Source organism: Gastrolobium bilobum, unplaced genomic scaffold (assembly GCF_033153095.1).
Source record: "Gastrolobium bilobum isolate Gb01-03AN ecotype WA unplaced genomic scaffold, APGP_CSIRO_Gbil_v1 utg44656, whole genome shotgun sequence".
NCBI classification, from domain to species: domain Eukaryota; kingdom Viridiplantae; phylum Streptophyta; class Magnoliopsida; order Fabales; family Fabaceae; genus Gastrolobium; species Gastrolobium bilobum.
In genome coordinates, this window is record NW_026895603.1 from 16,104 (window position 1) to 37,774 (window position 21,671).

A 21,671-nucleotide genomic window follows, 5' to 3' on the forward strand; every position below is an offset into this window, starting at 1 on the left:
TCTAACAGGGTATAAAAAGTGTCAAGGAACTCCTTCACTACTTGAATCTGATCCACTGTTGCCTCGCAAAATAAAAAGAGGTCATCCACAAACAAGAGATGCAAGACAATTGGGCCTTACTGGCCAACCAGAAAAGGCTTCAATTTCTTCACGTTAGTCGCATCCGCCATGAGGTGGGAGAGTTTCTCAATGCCAAGCTTAAAGAGGTTAGGGGATAGGGGATCGCCTTGATGGATTCCTCTTGCGGGGAAAAAATATTTTGTTTTCCCACTTTTCCAGAGCACATTCATCTGCGTAGAGATAATAGATTGCATCACAATCTCCTATAGCTTTGAAGGGAGATCGATCTCCTCTATGACTAGGTTGATAAAAATCCAATTTACTCTATTATAAGCCTCGTCACGATCAACTTTTAGTGCGATGTAGACTTTCTTTCCTTTCATTCTTCTCTTCGAGTGGACTATCTATTGGGCAATGATAATGTTATCCTGGATTTTCCTTCCCGGGACAAAACTTACTTGAAAAGGAGAAACTAGTTTGTTCATATTAAGCTTTAATATGTTAACAATAATTTTGTTAATACCCTTATACAAAACATTGCATAGCAAATTCAGTCTAAACTGAGAAAATGTTTCTGGTTTCTACACTTTTGGGATTAGCATTAGAAGGGTTTGATTAATCTGTCGAATATGCTGAAGGTGCTGCATGATCTGTCGGATGTCATCACACACTTGCTGGCCTATTATACTATAGTTTCTTTGGGAAAAAAGCAATCGTAAAGCCATCTTAACCCGGAGCTTTATTGGGATTCATCATGAAGAATGCACGACATATATCCCTATTATCAAGGAGGGGAGTCTAACATCTACCTATCATCATCCTCCAATTGCGGCCAAGAAGTGTGTGTTTTAACCAGGTTTGACAGCACAATCCTCATGGAAGAGACCATGGTAGAACAATTTAGCTCCACCCTCAATGTGTCATCGTCTTTCATCCAATGCCCTCTATTGTCCTTTAATGCCCGGATCTTGTTGCGATGCCTACGGGTTAATGTTTGGGTTTGATAGTATCTCGTGTTCCTATCTCTTTTTTGCGAACCACTTGGTTCTTGATTTTTGGAACCAAAGTTGCTCCTCCTGCTCCAAAACCTCCTCAAGCTCCAAAACCTCCTCAAGCTCCACTCGCAACTTTTTTTCAAGTTTTTCTAGCTTGTTGTTGCTTCTCCCTTTTATCTTTTCTTGCACACCACTGATATATATAACACCTCATAGATTTGAAAATATATTTAAAACTAAAATGAAGATTAAGGGGTAGGATTAGTGAAAATCCAAAGTTCTACATCAAAATACGTAAAAAGGATAAAACAGTAATTTAAAAAATACATAACCCTAAACAGTAAAATGATAGTATAAGGTCTCAAATGAGAAAAATAGCCCTGAAAATGGATTCATAACGAAACATTGAGTGGTTAGGCAAGTTTTTAGAAAATTGATGAATAGTATTTTTAACAGATAAAAATACTGTGGTATAGTTGCATCGAAAAACGTGCCAAGTGAAATTTGTGCTCTAGGTTTGAATATATGTTGAAAAAGGTACTTAGGACCAAGAAATATAATCGTTAATGAAATTTGATGAATTTTAGGATTTTTGGAAAAACTTGCCAACGATGCACATATCATACTAAAACAATGATTTCACCGAATAACCGGAAAATGCCATATTCATCTGTTCAAGTGTAATTAAAGGACTTTGGTGAATGTTAAATTTTGAATTTAATGGATAGTTTATGAATTAATAGGAGATTAGTGAGTTAAATGAGAGATTTGAAATAATTTGAAATGAGTGAGGTGGCAAGTGGGTCCCACCCCACTTAAAATATCACAAGACATATGTAAAATCACTATTCACTCTCTTCTTCCTCCCTTCTTCCCTCTCAAACCCAAGCTCACACCATAGGAAAGAGGGAGATTTTTGTTTCATCATTTCTCCACCAAAACCACACTTGTCTCCTACATGAAAATTTAAGTAAAACACTCAATGAACCTAACCCACATCTTCATTCCTCTTGAAAACCCCTAGATTTTGAGATATTCTCCACTCAAGCTTGCAAAAATTTGAAGGATTTGGCGCCATTGGAGCTTGATGTTTGTGTTGTTGCTTGAGAAACATTCTTAGGGGTCTTGGACCTTAATTATAGTTAAGTTTCACTACCTATTCATGGTTATTCTTTGAGATCAAATTTTGAAAACTATAACAGTCTGTTGTACACCGGTATTGTTAACATTGATTAAGATATTAAGCGCAATTACAATCACAGCAGTTCATTTAAAAATACGAGTAAACTTTTTCCTTTTCATTGTGTAAGCGTTTAAAAACAATAATAACATGTAATGACATAAGCTGTGATAATAACTGAATTCTAAACGCGAAATAAATAAAATAAAAGCCTAACTATCATACATTGCTTATTTTAAGTCACTAAGGGGTTCCCACAAACCTACTTAGCATAAATCTCGCTTTTACGGTTTTTCTATAACTGAACATGCTTCAGTATTTTGGACACTGTGCGAAATATCCATGCTACGAATCTCTCATATTTTAATATGTTATTCTAGACTCAATTAAATTTCCAACAAGGTATCACAAGCCTCATAAAGTTCTCATTTGCTCCGGTTATCACCGATTGAAGTTGGACGAGCAAAACTGTCAGCCAACCCCAAACAGGGCACCAAACATACCTCACCATTTCTGCGTTTCTGAACAAACCACTTAACAAATTGCTCTCAAATTTTTATACAGCATACTAGACACCATAAGATTTAATTTTACATATTATGAGCCTAATTTGAGTAATAATAAAGGGAGAAACAATTTATGCAAAACTGGAATCCGAACAGCCTCTTGTGCAGGGCCCTTTGGACAGTCTCCACTAAAACTCGTCTACAGGTCGCTACACAAGTTAAATTGGTGCCAAATTATGATACAACATAGCTGACATCTCAAGATTCAAAGTGATATATGGCACGTCCCTATTGGACCTCTGTGGAGGGAGATATGCTCTCCCAAAGTCAGCCTAAAAACTGCCATTTTAGTATAAATTTTGACGGCACCTCCTTTGTTTATTCAACCTATTCCACTTTATCAAAAGTGTGTTTTAAAACCTCAAGGGTACCTAATAGACAAGGGTGGCATACAAGGACCAACAATGTCTTGGTTCTCTTACAACCCATAACAATTTACGATATTCTCATCAATTTACAATCCATTACTTAACTTTATCAAAACTTAAACTCATTACAATCACATTATCTAATTGCATGCATTCTTAATAATAGACATATAAATCACAACCTAAAATAGGCCTATTGCCCTTTCATCACATACATGCTTTACAATATTACACAAGGTCCATAAGCATTATATTACAATTCTCCAAATGATAAATATAACTACAATGAAATCCTCCAAATACAACAAGATATATAATCAACTAGACTTAGCCAAAATGAAGCATGAACAAATATGACATGATACATATCCCTAATGCAATATACAATGTTCATACTCTAAGTCTAGCATATGCCAAATGTGGCCCCAAAATTCTAAATGCTCTCAAACTCCATATCTCAACCAATGGGCCTCTTGCCCGTAGCTCCTACCCCACTACAACAACCTGAAACAATGCCCCATAACGCGGGGTGCGATATACGAATATATCTCAGTAACCCAGAGGTTCTGGAGGATCACTCTGCTCAATGGCTCACTCAGATGTAAATGTACAACAATGAATCATAACAACGAAAAATGGATAAAATAAGGGATTTAGAGAAGTAGGGAGGTATACAAAAAAACATACGATGAAGCTGGAATGGTCATAGCCAAAACCACATAACATCCCACCTATTGGTCTCGGCATATAGCCTACGGTCTCTCATCAAAGAATATGTTCCCGGAACATCATTCAAGGCACCCTCTATCCGATACACCTGAGACATTCCTAAAGTGCTCCTCAACGGATAACAGCTCTATGACCCCAGGCCAACTGGAACTCCCTCACAGAGACTTATCAGTGGAAGTCCGTAACGCCATAAGGCAATCTATCTACTGGCCAGAGATACGGTACATCCTATGTAACCAATATACATATACATATGCATGAACATGTTATAAACACATCATTGACATACACCTCCAACTACTACCCCAATGGGCATGTTGGAGCACACACGAGGATTAACCCCAGTACCAAGAAATTATTTTACTGAAGCTCCCAAGCTAGGTAGCTTCAATGCAAGTTTTATCGTAACTTCGTCCACTCATAAATGCCTACACAAGGTCATTCTCACGTTCATTAGCATCACATAAAGACCACTCACTTGGTCATTTAAGCATTCATGCAATCGTGGCATAAATACTTACCACAATCATTTTGGTCAAGGACCAAAGACAATCCACCAAGCTCAATTCTCAAGGATCACATCTGTGCGAGGCAACCTACAACGATCACACATAGGATCATCAATTCAATTGTGCATCAAATTGAAATACAACACAATGAACTCCTACATACCCAATACCCCCATTTCGGCCATTAGGCCTAAAATACCAAATCATGTTGTTAATTTTATTTCAACGTTCCTATGGCTTCCTAAGTCCATGACAACACCATTTCAAGTCCTCAATTACATTCACTCCTTACTCAGGCTCATTTTTCTTAATTTCCTCTTTTAGGCCTAAATCCACACCTAGACACATCCAATGATTTTTCTTCCAATTCACATGCATTATACAATTACACAACCTATTTAAACTTGATTCAAACCATCACAACACCAATTACATGAATTTTACATCATCCTTTCTCATTTTCCCCCTTTATGGCCGAATCGTGCATGTCCAAATGCCAATGGACTTTCAACTCAATTCCACACTTCAAACTCACCATACAACATATAATTAACCAAAACAACTACTCCACAACTCAATTTTCCAATCACACAACAATCTCAATTCACAGAGTTTTACTCGTGAACCACAAAATTGCCCAAGTTAAATTATTTTTTCTCATTAAATTTTTTGAGCTCAATCATCATAAAACATCATTCTAAGATACATTTATCTAATATACAAATTCAATTTGAGGTCTCTAACCACATCAATTCACACACATATAACTTAGGGTTCTCATTTGTGAAGAGTGTATAGAGTGATAAGGGTTTTATAGATTTTTTTGCACCAATCACGTCCTTGGTAGGCATCATGTATGCATGTGTCACGCCCAATTTAGGCAGCATATGTCACGCCCTATATAGGCGTGACCCACGTGGGGGTGACACCTACATGAGGCGTGACATTATGCAATAAATGCGTAATTAATTTCAAAATAGTCATACATTCGTAATTTTTTATTTAAAATACAATAAATTAATTTTTTCGCCAAATATAAAACAAACAATTTTAAGAATCAATAATTGATTTAATCAAACACTATAAAACAAGCCTTGAAAGAAAATACACTTATTACAGTAAAAAAAATAGAAGCAAGTATCAACAAAAAATGTCCTAAAATTAGAGCAGAAATGAATTAGAATATACATTTATTCTTCAATGTTGTTGGCAGTTTTATATCATTCTTGAATTGTGCAACTGATAACTCTCTAAAAGAGAGTTATTTTTGGGCTTAATTGTGATGCATTATTTTTGGGCTTAATTGTGATGGATCCAAGCAGAAATGAATTAGAATATCCTTATTTCATACATTGAGCATTATCCAAGCCCAAATTGATGGAAGAAACTTCTGAACGTGTAATCAAAGACCTGATTTGGATACGCGCTCAAGGACATTCAAGAAATCACAATCAAATCTTCATCAGATCAACGATTACAAATCCAATTCAGATTTGAATCACAAATTTGGAAAGATTCATGGAAGATACGCAGCAGCATGCTCTATCAGCATTACAACAAAACAGAGTCATATTCTCTATTAATCACAAGGCAGATTTGAATGAGATTTGCATGGATATGAAGAGCTGACTGAAGCCCAGAATATCAAGATATAAAAAGAGAAGAAATCTACACACTGGAGATGCTTTTAGACACCCATTTTGAAGTCATATTTTAGAGAGAAAGTGAGGGGAAACACTTGGAAGGAGTTTGAGGTTTCGTTGAGAGACTTCCAGCGAATCAAAGGAAGTATCTAAGGTTCAACAGAGAGATCATTGACCCTAGCAACTTGTTGCATTACTCCGGCGGCTGAGGCAAGGTTGATGGTGGTGGAGCTCACGGTTGCTGCGAGAGCAGTGCTACAACAACGTCCCTGTTTTCTTTATTTTAGCTTTATGGAGTCTTATTCTTTCTTTGTTGTTTCTTTCCACCCAATTATGAGCTAAATTGTTAGGATTGGGTGATAGAGTACCCTTATTGTGATGTAATCAATATTGCCTAAACTTTGTTGCATGATTTCCCTTTCATTTCCTTAATAAAGTATTATATTGTCTCTAATCTTGTTGATTCATCGAGAGAGGGTTGCAAGGTACTTAGAATTTTTGCTATAGAGATATAGGTGAATCTTGAATTTTATTAAGCATTGTGGTTTAACTAAGTAAAATTAATTAATTGTGGTAGAGAGATCATTCACACCATAAAATCATATGGAACTTGATCTTAATAATTTATAACTTTGTTGGCCATAGAGATGTGGGACTTAGTATATATGTATTGTTGGTGAGAGCCCTTGCATGCATTAATGTTCTGATTACTGAGTGGATGATTGTTGTAGCATGGTTACCGTATTCTGGTGAAATTGCAATAATGGGGAAATTGATCCCAATCTATTCTTGAATACTTGGAAAACTTATTTGGTTGCTGCATTCATTTTAGTTAATCATTAGTCTTAGTTTATTGTATTTCTTCATTGTTAAATTAGTCACTAGCTACTTACAAATCATCTTTGTTACCTTGATTGCTTCACTTGGAGCTATAACTTTACTTAATCTCTGTGGGAACGATATCTGGACTCACACATCCACTTTATTACTTGTCGATGCGTGCACTTGCGTACTTGTGTGATTTATAATTGATTGCGAAATTGCAGAACAAGTTTTTGGCGTCGTTGCCGGGGATTATTATAAAGCTATTTTCTTTTTGTGAAGTAATATTTAATCTTTTCTTCTTTCTGACATATCAGGTATTCTAGCTAGTTTATGAACATCCTCCCTAACCTGCTAGAAGTTGCATTTGTTCCAGAGATTGAAAGAACTTTTCTAGCAAGGAGAAGGAGGCAGAGACAGAACGGAGCTGTAGCAATACCCACAACTGCAAACATGGAAGTAGAAGAATCTGTGAATGGGAATGAACGAGCTGAGATGCCTATTAGATCACATGGAGTCCCCACTCTGAACAATCTCCACTCGGGGATTGTACAACCTGATGTTGCAGCAGCAGACTTTAAGCTGAAACCAGTGATGTTCAGCATGCTGCAAACAATTAGCCAGTTCAATGGAATGCCAAGTGAAGATCCACATCTGCACTTAAAGAACTTCATGGACGTAGCAGATAGCTTCAAAATACAAGGAGTCACAACTGATGCATTAAAGTTGAAGCTATTTTCTTATTCACTAGCCAACAGAGCTAAGACCTGGTTGAGCACTTTAGCCCCTAATTCAATCAGAAGATGGGATGATTTGGCTGAGAAATTCTTAGTCAAGTTCTTCCCTCCAGTCAAGGCAGCTCAACTAAGAAATAGGATCACATCTTTCCAGTAGAGAGAAGGAGAATCATTATATGAAAGCTGGGATAGATTCAAAGAATTGCTTCGAAAATGCCCCAACCATGGCATACCTGAATGGCTTCAGATGGAAACCTTCTACAATGGGCTGAATGAGCAAATTCGTGGCATAGTAGATGCATAATCTGGAGGATCCCTCTTGGACAAAATATTTACATAAGCTTACCAGATTCTGGGGAGGATGGCAAATAACAATTATCAATAGCCATCCGAGAGGACAATTGCACAGCAGAAGGCTGCAGGAGTGCTGGAGCTGGATGCTATATCTTCACTATCAACACATATATCCTCTTTGACTTATATCTTCTTTGACTAACACTATTAAAACACTAAATCTGAACACTGATGCTAAAGCACAACCACATCAAGCATATGCAATTTCTAATACTTCTAATGTTGTAACATGTGTTTTGATTGCCCTCAAAACCCTCAATCTGTGTTTTTTGTAGGAAATTATAATAAGAGCAATCAATATTCAAATTCCTACAATCAAGGATGGAGGAATGATAATAACCTGTCTTATTCTCAAGGGCAATAACAAGGTTAAGGTATGCTCCAGCGCAACAGATGCAAAGGCCACCATTCCAGCAGCAGGAACAGCAATTCCAACAACCTAGACAGCAAGCTGACAACTCTAGCTCGTTGGAGAAAATGCTGAAGGACTTCATGGCAAGGAATGATGCCATTGTTCAGAGTCAATCAGCATCAATAAAGAACTTGGATAATCAAGTAGGGACGTTAGCTAATGCCAAGAGAAGTAGACTCATAGGCACACTGCCTAGCAACACTGAAAATCCAGGAAGAGAAGGGAGTGAGCAGATCAAGGCCGTAACATTAAGGAGTGGTAAAGCAGTAGATGAACCAGACCATATAAAAGACTACCACAAGATGAAGGAGCAAGAAGGACAAAATGCAGGAGAGAAGGTTACTGTTGAAGAAGACATTGAGCAATAGGTTGACACTCAGAATGCTGCAACAAAGAAGCTGAAAGTAAAATGGCCTTGAAGGCCGTAGCATGTGAGAGGGAAAAACAAAATTTTTTATATGCGAAATTACACATGCAATCAAGAATCATGCTTTATGGCATGTGATGTTACCTTTGTTTGTGAGTTCAAAACTCCAAGACGATCAATGTTAGGTTTGAAGGGTTCAAACCCTCTAACGTTGATCCACACCACCCACGTCAAGATGCAAGAACGCTTTCTTGAAAGCCACCAATTGACCACCACAGAGAGGCTTGCTATGCGCTCAATAGGTGAAGAAGGAGGCTAGGCATATGTGTTTAGAAGAGTAAAGTCTCCAGCATGAAAACTTCATAAGAGTGGGAATAGTATATAGAAGAATTGGCTAGGTTCTTTTGAAAAACCTTAAGGAGGAACTCACCAACTAGGCGCACAAGAGAGGGGGAGAATTAGTGTATCAAATCAGAATTTTTACTTTACTTATAATGAAAGTGGCGCACAAGTGAGTGAGACAAATGTGGAGTTGTTGCAATTCAAAAATCCCAACAACCTCTCCTTTGAATCCTCATAAGACCAGGTCTTTATCTAGTCAAAATTCTGAACCAATGGTCATCATATGACCACCAATTCATGCGCCCCTATTCAGCCCAAAAAGGGTCCAGATACATTTGAGCTGTTGCATTCAAGTTTGAACCAACTAGCTCACTGATTCTCTCAACAACCAAATCTGATTGGAGCTTGTTGGTTTGACAAGATGACAATCATCTCCCACCAAAATGGTGCCCCAAATCAGCCCTTGGAGATCTCCATAGATCTTCTCTTGATACAAGGGATTTGTTCCAACAAGATCTCATCTTATCCTTTTGTTATGAAACAACTTTTCATAGCCAATTCAAATTCGAATTCAAACATTTAAATTCAAACGTTCAAACATTTAAATTCTAAATTCAAATTTAAATTTCAAATTCAAAATTCAAAATTCAAAATTCAAATTCAAAATTCAAATTTCAAAATTCAAATTTCAAATTCAAAATTCAAATTCAAAATTCAAAATTCAAAATTCAAAATTCAAAATATAAATATTTGATAATTAATTTAACTAATTAAATTAATTAGTAATGTCTTGGACCATCCAAGCCCATTAACAATACCATGCGCCCTCTCCCTCTTAAGTGGGCTTCCAAACTTCATCTTGGGCTAACAACCATTATTAGGCCCAATACCTTTAATGCTATATCATCATGACATTAAGGTGTTAGTGTGTGACCCATTAGGTCCAACATAGCCACTGACATAAATGGGCTCGGGCCCAACAAGCTCACAACCAATTTAATGACAACACAGAGCACTAGCAATACTTTGTTGCCCCAGAGCTAGTTAGATTAATGACTTGATCATCCTATTACACATATTTGGTTGCCGTATGTATTTCTTTTCGTCTCGGTTACCTTCCCATAAAACCTAGGGTAAGGAAGCGTATCAACCCTTGCGGTTTAGGGTAAGCTTTATTCGAAATAGGAAATCTTCAATTTACTGACTCTAAAGACAGATCATCTCATGATCTCTTTTACTATGCTTAGATTTTCGAGTCCCTGTAAATGTCATCCCGATTTCTCTGATTTACAGATAACCTAATCTCTCACAGAGATTTGACAAATTCCTTCAGTTTATCACCCTAGCCCTGTGCTCTTTCAGGATAAGCCCAACAGTATACCTATGAGTCTCCATGTTTCAGGCAGACGAGGTATACAGTCAAAGCATGCCTTCTATAACACAGTCTAGGTAATAACTTCTGGTCCAAGGAAAGACATACCCAAATATAAAGAGACTACTCTAATGATACTCTCTGTGAGATTTCCTCATAGAGTCTCTTTTGTGGGTCTGTTCAGTGCGAGTTATACCCTTATAGATCCACCCACGACTTTAGCTAAGACATCTCTATATCTGTAGCTCATGAGGTCTTTACCTTGCATCCGAATACAAGTAGATAAGTCGTGCTAGTCTTACCCGAGATCACTGATCCCCATTCTCAGTGTCTCTAGACTAGGAACATAAAATTAGGAATAAATTTCCAGTATCCTTGAATCCTCATGATCGTGATCTCATCACAGATACTCAAGAGGTACCTATTTTATTCCAAGGGGTTTATCCAGTTACTTATATAAAATAGTAACAGTAATATTGAGACAAAATATGAAACAGGATAAATAGTGCTTTTATTTATTTGCGACAATACAAAGGTCCACATATGTCCTAATCTAATTAAAAGATTGTCTCTAGGACATCCATATACTAACAAGCAGCATAGTCAGCCTGCTGACAAAGCAAGTAGACCACCACCTCCTTTTCCTCAGCATAACCAGCAAGATGACAAGCAATTCAAAAGGTTCATGGATATGCTAAAACAATTGCATATCAATGTTCCATTGGTAGAGGCTCTTGAGCAAATGCCTAGCTATGCAAAGTTCATGAAAGACATCTTGTCAAGAAAAAGGGGAGTCAAAAAGTATGAGACAGTAGCCCTCACCCAAGAAAGTAACAGGTTCTTGAACAAGTTGCCACCTAATTTGAAAGATCTAGGGATTTTCACAATCCTTTGTTCTATTGGCAACACTTACGTTGGTCAAGCATTATGTGATCTTGGTGCATCCATCAATTTGATGCATAAGAGTATTTTCACCAAATTGGGAATCGGAGAAGCACGTCCAACCACTGTCACCCTACAACTTGCTAACAAATCTATCACTTACCCTGAAGGAAAGATTGAGAATGTATTGGTAAGGGTGGATAAGTTTATATTTCTTGCTGACTTTATTGTTCTTGACTTTGAAGCAGATAAGGAGGTACCCCTCCTCTTAGGTAGACCATTCCTAGCTACTAGAAGAACTCTTATTGATGTTAAAAAAGGAGATTTGATTATGAGAGTCAATGATAAGCAAATAACCTTTAATGTGTTAAATGCTATGAAGTATCCAAGTCAAATGGAAGAATGCTCTGCCATAGAAGATGCTGATGAACCACTGCTACAGCAACAGGAACCAGAAACTGAGAAATAGCCACTGGAGATTGCCATAGCAGAAGAAGGTGCAATTGACAAAGAAGAGGTGGAAGCATGTTTAGCTTGGATAGATGCTCAACCAATAATGCCATTCAAAGAGAGACACTTTGAGTCGCTAAATTTGCAAGAAAGAAAAGTACAATCACCAAAGCCTTCAATTGAAGAACCACCAGTGTTGGAGCTTAAGCCACTGCCTGATCACTTGATATATGCATATTTGGGGGAGAATGGTACTATGCCCGTGATAATTTCATCTCATTTGACCAAGTTGCAGGAGGAGCAGTTACTAAAAGTCTTGAAGAAACACAAGACAACATTGGGGTGGATCATTGCTGATATAAAAGGAATAAGTCCCTCACTGTGTATGCATAAAATTTTGTTGGAGGAAGGCTACAACAGCACTGTACAGCATCAGAGGAGGCTGAATCCTATGATGAAGGAGGTTGTGAAGAAAGAAGTTATAAAATGGCTAGATTGAGGAGTAATATACCCTATTTCAGATAGCCAATGGGTGAGTCCAGTCCAATGTGTTCCTAAAAAGGGAGGAATTACAGTGGTAGAGAATGAAAATAATGAGTTAATCTCTACAAGAACTGTAACAGGATGGAGAATCTGCATGGCCTATAGGAAGTTGAATGATGCAACAAGGAAAGATCACTTCCCCTTACCATTTATTGATCAAATGTTGGATAGACTTGCAGGCAAGGAGTTTTATTGCTTCTTAGATGGGTACTCGGGCTATAATCAGATTGCTATAGCACCTGAAGACCAAGACAAGACTACATTCATATGTCCTTATGGCACCTTTGAATTTTAGAAGGATACCATTTGGACTGTGCAATGCTCCAGCAACCTTCCAGCGTTGTATGATGGCTATATTCACAGATATGGTGGAAGACTTTGTGGAAATTTTCATGGATGATTTCTCAGTTTTTGGGGGATATTTGCTTCATGTCTTTTCAACCTATCAGATGTACTTCAAAGGTGTGAAGACACTAATCTCATACTCAATTGGGAGAAATGTCATTTCATGGTCAGAGAAGGCATAGTCTTGGGTCATAAGATATCAAAGGAAGGACTTGAAATGGATAAAGCCAAGGTTTCAGTGATTGAGAAGTTGCTCATGCCTATCAATGTGAAAGGAATAAGAAGCTTCTTGGGGCATGCTGGATTGTACAGAAGATTTATTAAGGAATTCTCAAAAATTTCAAGGCCACTTTGCAGATTGCTGGAGCAAAATACATCCTTCATTGTGGATGAGGATTGCAAAGCAACCTTTGAAGAATTGAAAAAGAGACTCGTCACAGCACCTATCATAGTTGCTCCTGACTGGAGTCTACCATTTGAAATGATGTGTGATGCTAGTAAACATGCTATTAGAGCAGTGCTAGGAGAAAGACACAACAAAGTGTTTCATCACATTTATTATGCTAGCAAAACACTCACTGAAACTCAATTTAATTATACAGTCACTGAAAAAGAATTATTAGCTGTTGTTTATGCTTTTGAAAAGTTTAGATGCTATTTATTTGGTGCTAAAAGGGAATTATTTTTGGGCTTAATTGTGATGTTTTGGTGCCATGATCTTGATTTTATATGATTAATGCATGAATTCTATGTTTTCATGATTTAATTGAGAATTATGTTAAATATGGATATTTGGATATAAATTGAGCATTGGAAACATTTAATGCATTTGATATAATACTGCAGGTCAATGCTGTAGCATCAGAAAGTAATGTTGTAGCAGTGTAGATGAGGTCAACAGTGTATATTGGTGACATCATCACCAGCAAGCTATGGATCCAAGCCCAAATTGATGGAAGAAGCTTCTGAACGTGTAATCAAAGACCTGATTTGGATACGCGCTCAAGAACATCCAAGAAATCACAATCAAATCTTCATCAGATCAACGATTACAAATCTAATTCAGATTTGAATCACAAATTTGGAAAGATTCATGGAAGATATGCAGCAGCATGCTCTATCAGCATTACAACAAAACAGAGTCATATTCTCTATTAATCACAAGGCAGATTTGAATGAGATTTGCATGGATATGAAGAGCTGATTGAAGCCCAGAATATCAAGATATAAAAAGAGAAGAAATCTACACACTGGAGATGCTTTTAGACACCCATTTTGAAGTCAGATTTTAGAGAGAAAGTGGGGGAAACTGTAACACCTTGTATATATATATCCGGCAATGTTATCATAATATCGTATTAAGCTGCGCTTAATTAAAAATGCGGAATTACTTTTTCTTTTCAATTATGATGCCATTAACATTACCAACTTGCTTAATAATCAATTAATAAAATATCGCCTGTATGTAATTGCACTAAAACAGCGAACTGAAAAACCTCATAACATAGGTAATAAAAGTGTGGCTCTAGTCGTAGAACTACAACAATGTAGACCAGACCATCTAACAGTTTATACAACTCCAATCTAAAAAGTACTAACAGAAAGTGTCATGGACAATCCCCATGCTCACTCAAATAAGGCAACATGCCCAACATCAGTCTCAACAACAACCTATCATAAATAGCAGAAAACATAAACAACATCCAAATCCAGTCATGCTAACATAAAGCAGTAAAACATAATCAGCTAAGCTCCGGCCTCCTGCCGCCTGAGGCATCAATACCCATACTACCTGATCCTGAAATAAGCATTCCCCAAACGTGGGGTAAGATCTCTAATCTAGAAATCTCAGTAAGTCAGTGAGTCCTCAAGGATCTTCCACCCCAAGCTCACTTACATATGCAATATAAGTTCAAAGGCAGTTTATCATTTATGATTTCTAAAACAATGCAATGCAGCAGATAATCATGCCATGTGTGTCAATACTAATCTACTGGCCAGAGACAGTGCAGGTATACGTCTATCACCTACACACCGTGCAAGTACCACTTGCATTCACCCCGGTACACCGTCTTGTATGGCGCTACATACTCAGGCTTCCCGTCAAGATGAAACAACACATGCATATTAAAAGCCATTACATGTAAAGTTCAATCAACATATCAAATATCCAAAAGCATGTACACAGCATGCATAAACCATACCCCCATGGGACATGGTGGAACCACAACATGGCTAAACCGAGGACACGAAAGCTTACCTTGCAAGCTAACTCCAAAAGCCAAGAGTCCACAGCTCAAAGTCCAAACACAGCAGATTCACAATCTGTTATGGACCAACAATACATCAACAACATGCACCACAAGCATACAATATTAAGACAACGCCTTTCCATACGTTTAACGTCTTAAGGCTCCATACCAAGCCATAAGTCCTTAATCACAACGATTCTGACTTAACTTAATTAAAACAGAAGTTCAACTTCATCAATCTAGGGTCCACAAACCCCCAATAGCCTACTGTCCTCACAGCACAGCTACTGTTCTTCGAAATCCCAGAATATCCGGATATTCCTCGGGACCATATCCGGATATTCAATATCCGGATATCCAGAATCCCATATCCGGATATCTAATATCCGGATACTCAAAACTCATATCCGGATATCACATATCTGGATATTCATCGGGCACATATCCGGATATTTCACGACAGAATGCAGAAAATGCATTTTGTGAAGATATCCTTCCAAGGTTGGATTTTTAACGATTTAAAGCACCTAAACATGCATTTCTAGGTGTGTTCAACATTACCCAACAACAAGTTATCATCTTTAAGCCTTAACATGCATCAAGCTTTCATTTTTAAACTTAAAGACTCAAGATCAAAGGTGATGAAGCTTACCAAAGCTCAACTCAGAAAAAGGGTGCTCTTGGAGCACACACAACAGCTCCAAGGTTCTGTCTCTCACTGTACACGAAAATAGTGCACAAAGGTGGTTCTTTTACACAACAAGGAAGCTCCTTGAAGCTTCAAATCACCTAAGGAAAGCTCCCTCCTTCCCAAAACGTGAAAACAGCAAGCTCACTCTCTCAAGACAGAAGCCAAACTCAGAAATGAAGTCTCTTTCTCACTCACAAGGATTGTTCACACTCACCCAATGTGTTTACAAGAGAAAAAGTGAAGAATCAAGGAAGAAAAGGCCTTGAACCTCAAGAAAAGGAAGGAGAAAACCCAAAGGTTGTGTTTCTATTCATCCACCAACACAACTCACGTAGCAAAATCTGGTATCTAGGGCAATGTGCCCTTAATAAGGGTATTTATAGCCCAAACGCACTTAAACACACAGTATTAACTTTAATTGCTACGCTTAGAATTTTAATCCCAAACTTTGGATTATGAAACTACATAATTTTCTAAGATTTATCATATTTTTCTTATACTTTTCCGAGCACCTTTCCGGTACGCGTTTTTCCACGCCAGTACCGGTTTCTAGCACCAGTTCTCATTATCTGGACTTGAAACTCGTTTTACAAGTCCTACATATCATTCTAGTAATTATCATGCACTTATTATAATTTTCCGGGATACTTTTTCGGCACACATTTATACTGACTAGCAGAACCGGTATCTGCACTTTTCTTCCGAAAAGCGACTTTCAACATTATTACTCACTTACTATAATTATTAAAGCCTCATAATAATTATTAGGGTCAATTATGGAAGCATTTCCCATTTTCTCATAATTTATTAATTAAATTCCTTAATTAACAGTGTTGGTTCTTACATTCTCCCCACCTTTTTAGGATTTTGACCTCAAAATCAGAAACATACCTGGTCGAAACTCGGGGTACTGCCGGAGAAGTTCTTCCTCACGCTCCCAAGTACACTCCTCAGGAGTCCTTCCGGTCCACTGCACCTTGACCATCGGAATGATCTTGCTCCTTAGCTGCTTCTCGCCACGATCGAGAATCTTTAGTGATCCGACGGGAGTCTTTAGGTTCTCCTGAACCTCCACATCATCCGTTTGCACCACATGCGACAGATCTGCTATGTACCTCCGAAGCTGAGACACGTGAAACACGTCGTGGATGTTGGCCAGGTTCGGAGGCAAGGCAAGCCGGTAGGCAACAGGTCCTACTCTACCAAGAATCTGGTATGGCCCAATAAACCGCGGGCTCAGCTTCCTCACTCCGAGTGCTCGTCCAACACCGGTGACAGGTGAAAGTCTCACAAACACGTGCTCACCCTCACTGAACTCCAGTGGTCGATGCTTGACATCGTAGTAGCTCTTCTGACGATTTTGCGTCTGCTTCAGCTTTTCCCTGATCATCTGGATCTGCAGGGTGGTATCTTGGACAAAGTCCAAGCCAAACAACTCACGATCCCCAACCTCCGACCAGCAGGTAGGTGTACGACACCTCCTACCGTAGAGCGCCTCGTAGGGTGCCATGCCCAGGCTAGCATGAAAACTGTTGTTATAAGAAAACTCTACCAATGGAAGGTACCTATCCCATGCCGAGCCCTGCTCCAACGTGCAAGCCCGCAACATGTCCTCCAAGGTCTGGATAGTCCGCTCAGTCTGTCCATCAGTCTGAGGGTGATAGGCTGTACTCAGTCTCAACTGCGTACCAAAAGCTCCCTGCAGCGCCTCCCAGAACCGAGATGTGAACTTTGGGTCCCTATCACTGATGATACTCACGGGCACCCCGTGAAGCCTCACAATCTCGCAAACATACAGTTTGGCCAACTGCTCTGTAGTGAAGCTCACCTTCACTGGAAGAAAATGGGCAGACTTCGTCAGTCTGTCCATAATGACCCATATCGAGTCACAGCCAACCTGAGTCTTCGGCAGACCCACAACGAAGTCCATGGAAATGCTCTCCCACTTCCACTCCAGAATCTCAAGAGGTTGAAGTTCACCAGACGGCTTCTGGTGTTCAATCTTTACTTTCTGGCAAACCAAACACTTGGACACAAAGATAGCAACATCTTTCTTCATGCCCGGCCACCAGAAGTTCTTCTTCAAGTCTTGATACATCTTAGTAGCACCAGGGTGGATAGAAAACTGACCCTTATGGCCTTCTGTCATAACCTCTTCTGTCAACGGACCTCGAGGAACCACAATCCTCCGCTGGAACAAAAGCAATCCATCATCATTCCAAGACACACCATCTTGGTTCTTCACATAATCCAGACACTCTCTCTGAACTTGTGCCTCTTTAATCTTTTCTAGCAGCTCGTTCACAACATCTGATGCTTCCAACCCGAGAAGTACGCTCGCACACGGAGCGGTCACTGCAAAGTGGCGGAACTTCTCAACCACATCGAAGTTACCAAGTAGCAAACTGGATGAACTACTGGATTTCCGACTCAAAGCATCAGCTACCACATTTGCCTTGCCAGGATGATACCTTAGCTCAAAGTCGTAGTCCTTTATGAACTCCATCCATCTCATCTGCCTCATGTTCAACTTATTCTAGTCGAAGAGATACTTCAAACTCTTGTGGTCACTGAACACCACAAACCTCAAACCAAAAAGATAATGCCTCCAAATCTTGAAAGCAAACACAATCGCAGCCAACTCCAAATCATGAGTTAGGTAGTTCTCCTCATTAGGCTTCAACTGCCTCGAAGCAAAAGCAACAGCTCTACCAGACTGCATCAGCACACAACCCAGCCCCTTTCCGGAAGCATCACAGTAAAGCTCAAACTGCTCTTCAGGATCAGCAAGGATCAACACAGGTGAAGAAGTCAATCACTCCTTCAATTCCTGAAAGCACGCCTCACACTCGTGAGTCCACACAAATGGAGTCTCCTTTCGGGTAAGGCGGGTCAAAGGGAGAACCATCGTGGAAAAACCCTTGATGAACCTCCGGTAGTAACCTGCCAAACCTAAGAAGCTCCTCACCTCCATAGTTGTCTTGGGTCTCTCCCAATCCAACACGGCCTCAATCTTGTTGGGATCCACTGCAACTCCATCTGCTGAAATCACATGCCCCAGAAACTTGACTGATTTGAGCCAAAACTCACACTTAGAAGGTTTAGCATAAAGCTTTTTCTCCTTCAACACTTGCAGAACTATCCTCAGATGCTCCGCATGCTCCTCCTCAGTCTTGGAGTAGATTAAAATATCATCAATGAAGACAATCACAAACTGATCCAGATACGGCTGGAAAATCCTGTTCATGTAATCCATGAACACTGCCGGTGCATTTGTGAGTCCAAACGGAATCACCAAATACTCAAAATGACCGTATCTCGAACGAAACGCGGTCTTCGGGACATCCTCCGGCTTCACCCGAATCTGATGGTATCCAGACCGGAGATCAATCTTGGAATACACACAAGCACCCCTGAGCTGATCTAACAGATCATCAATCCGAGGAAGGGGATACTTGTTCTTGATTGTCACCTTGTTCAACTGCCTGTAATCGGTGCACAATCGCATTGTCCCGTCCTTCTTCTTCACAAAGATAACCGGTGCTCGCCAAGGAGACACACTCGGTCTAATGAAATCTTTCGCCGAAAGATCCTCAATATGCTTCTTAAGCTCAGCCAACTCCGGTGGCGACAACCGGTAAGGAGCTAAAGAAATCGGCCCCACACCGAGCAACAACTCAATGGAGAAGTCTATCTCCCGCTGTGACGGAAACTCAGGAATCTCCTCAAGAAACACCTCAAGGAACTCCGCCACCACAGGAATGCCAGTGATATCCTCCTATGTCCCACTCACCAAACCACCCAACATAACATAACCCAATGCCCCTGCTCGCAACGCTCTCCTGGCCTGCAGTAGTGAAATGTATGGCGAGGAACTAGCTGTGGAATCACACGGAGACATCACCACGCGCTTTGCACAACAATCAATCAATGCACAGTTTCTAGACAACCAATCCATGCCCAGAATAATCTCAAGGTTGGCCATCGGCAATCCTATCAGATCTACCGAGAACTCACGGCCATCCCACTGAAACGCTACATCGCGATGTACAGTGGTAGAATCACAAATCTCTCCGGTGGCGGTGGTCACCCGCAACGGTGGAGAAAGCACAGCACTGGGCAACTCAAGCCTCAAAGCAATCGGGGTAGCAACAAACGAATGAATAGCCCCAGAATCAAAGATAGCATCAACAAAAGAATCACCAATAGACACAATACCTCTGACAAGGTTCGGAGCACGGTCCGACTGCTGCCTATCCAGTGTATACACTCTCCCAACAGAAGGTGGCACTGCAGGTGCCGAAGAAGATGCCATCGGAACCATCTGCAAAGGAACTGCCTGAACAGCTGCAGCCCTCGCCGTCGACGACGGACAATCTCTAGAGAAGTGGCCCTCCTTGCCACACTTGAAGCACAGCAACTGCCCCGTAGCACAGCGTCCCACATGCTCCTTCCCACATCCCGAACATCTCGGAGTGGTAGGAGGCCTAGCAGAACTCCCCTGATGTGAAAGAGCTCTCTTGAACTGACCAGGCGCCTGCCTAGTCGCTAACTGCTTTCCCTTTCCCTTATCAGCAAACCTCATGTCCTTCCAAGAAGTAGGAGCAGGAGTGGCACCACCTGTTCCCTTGCTCTCCTCAACCTTGGCCCTCTTGGCCTTGCTTGCCACGCAAACATCCTCAATGTCCTTACACTGCTGAACCAGTGTACCAAAGTCCCTCGAAGCAGCACCAACAAGACGATCAGCAATCACCTCACTAAGTCCCCTACGGAACTTAGCTGCCAGAAACAACGGAGTAGGAGGAACCATCCGGAAGTATGCAAACTTCACTAGCTCATTAAACTTAGCCAGGTACTCATCAATAGACATCGAGCCCTGTACCAAACGATCAAACACTCCATGTTTCCTCTCCTGCGCATCATAGGGAAAGTATCGGCCTAGAAAGCACTCCTCTAAGAATGGCCACGTCATGACACGGCCCTGCCTCTCAAAAGCACGAGAGGTGTGCGTCCACCACTCATGGGCATCGCCCTCCAGCATGTAGGTCGAGAACATCAGCTTCTGTGGGTCTGTACACTGCATGACCCGAAAAATCTTGTCCAGCGACTCTAACCATCTCGCAGCAGCAATAGGGTCCAAAGACCCCTCAAACACAGGTGGCTTATGCTTCCTGAAAGCATTCACCCGGCGATCGATCACATCACGATCCTCAGCAATCCCCACAAGGGGCTCCCCCATCTCAGCGGCATGAGTAGCACTGCCGATGTGACTATGGCTCTGCTCCTGAACACTAGGTGGAGGCGGTGGTGGCGGTGGTGGTGGAGCCTGGCCAATAGCAGGACCAGCTCTCATCTCCTCCAACATGACTCTCATCATCGTCATGTTCGCCATCCTGTTCGCCTCGAGGACTTCCTCAGTGGTCCTCCGGTTCGCTTCACGAACCTCAGCTGCGGCTATCCGGTTCGCCTCGCGAAAAGCTTCCATCATTGCCGTGTTGGCCAATCTAGTGGCCTCCTGATCGGCTAACCTAGCCGCCTGCATCTCAGCCAATGCAGTCAGGATAGGATCGGGTTGATCCTCAGAAGTCTCTCGTGTTCTCCCGGACCTTACCATGACTTTGCACAAGTTACACAAATTATGAGTTGACCAGGCCCACGCAATGTGATCACATATACAGCATCATAATAAAATTCGACGGAGTAAACACAAGGACAGACACAACCAAACAACCTAGCAATTGCAATACATACAGGCTTTTCCCTCGAACCATTGCTCTGATACTATAAATGTAACGCCCCGTATATATATATCCGGCAATGTTATCATAATATCGTATTAAGCTGCGCTTAATTAAAAATGCGGAATTACTTTTTCTTTTCAATTATGATGCCATTAACATTACCAACTTGCTTAATAATCAATTAATAAAACATCGCCTGTATGTAATTGCAATAAAACAGCTAACTGAAATACATCATAACATAGATAATAAAAGTGTGGCTCTAGTCGCGGAACTACAACAATGTAGATCGGACCATCTAACAGTTTATA

General features: G+C 40.3%; 1 protein-coding gene across 1 annotated transcript; it reads left to right on the forward strand.

The window, feature by feature from the left end:
- The first annotated feature begins 11,141 nt into the window (after positions 1–11,141).
- LOC133283758 (uncharacterized) lies at positions 11,142–11,807 on the forward strand. Its single transcript, XM_061480674.1, has one exon. It carries the CDS (start codon positions 11,142–11,144, stop codon positions 11,805–11,807), a length of 666 nt encoding a protein of 221 aa, XP_061336658.1.
- Positions 11,808–21,671: the final 9,864 nt, after the last annotated feature.

What these genes read in the sequence shown, in the direction of transcription:
- LOC133283758 (XM_061480674.1), top strand. Translation starts at nt 11,142, where the DNA reads ATGGATATGCTAAAACAATTGCATATCAATGTTCCATTGGTAGAGGCT.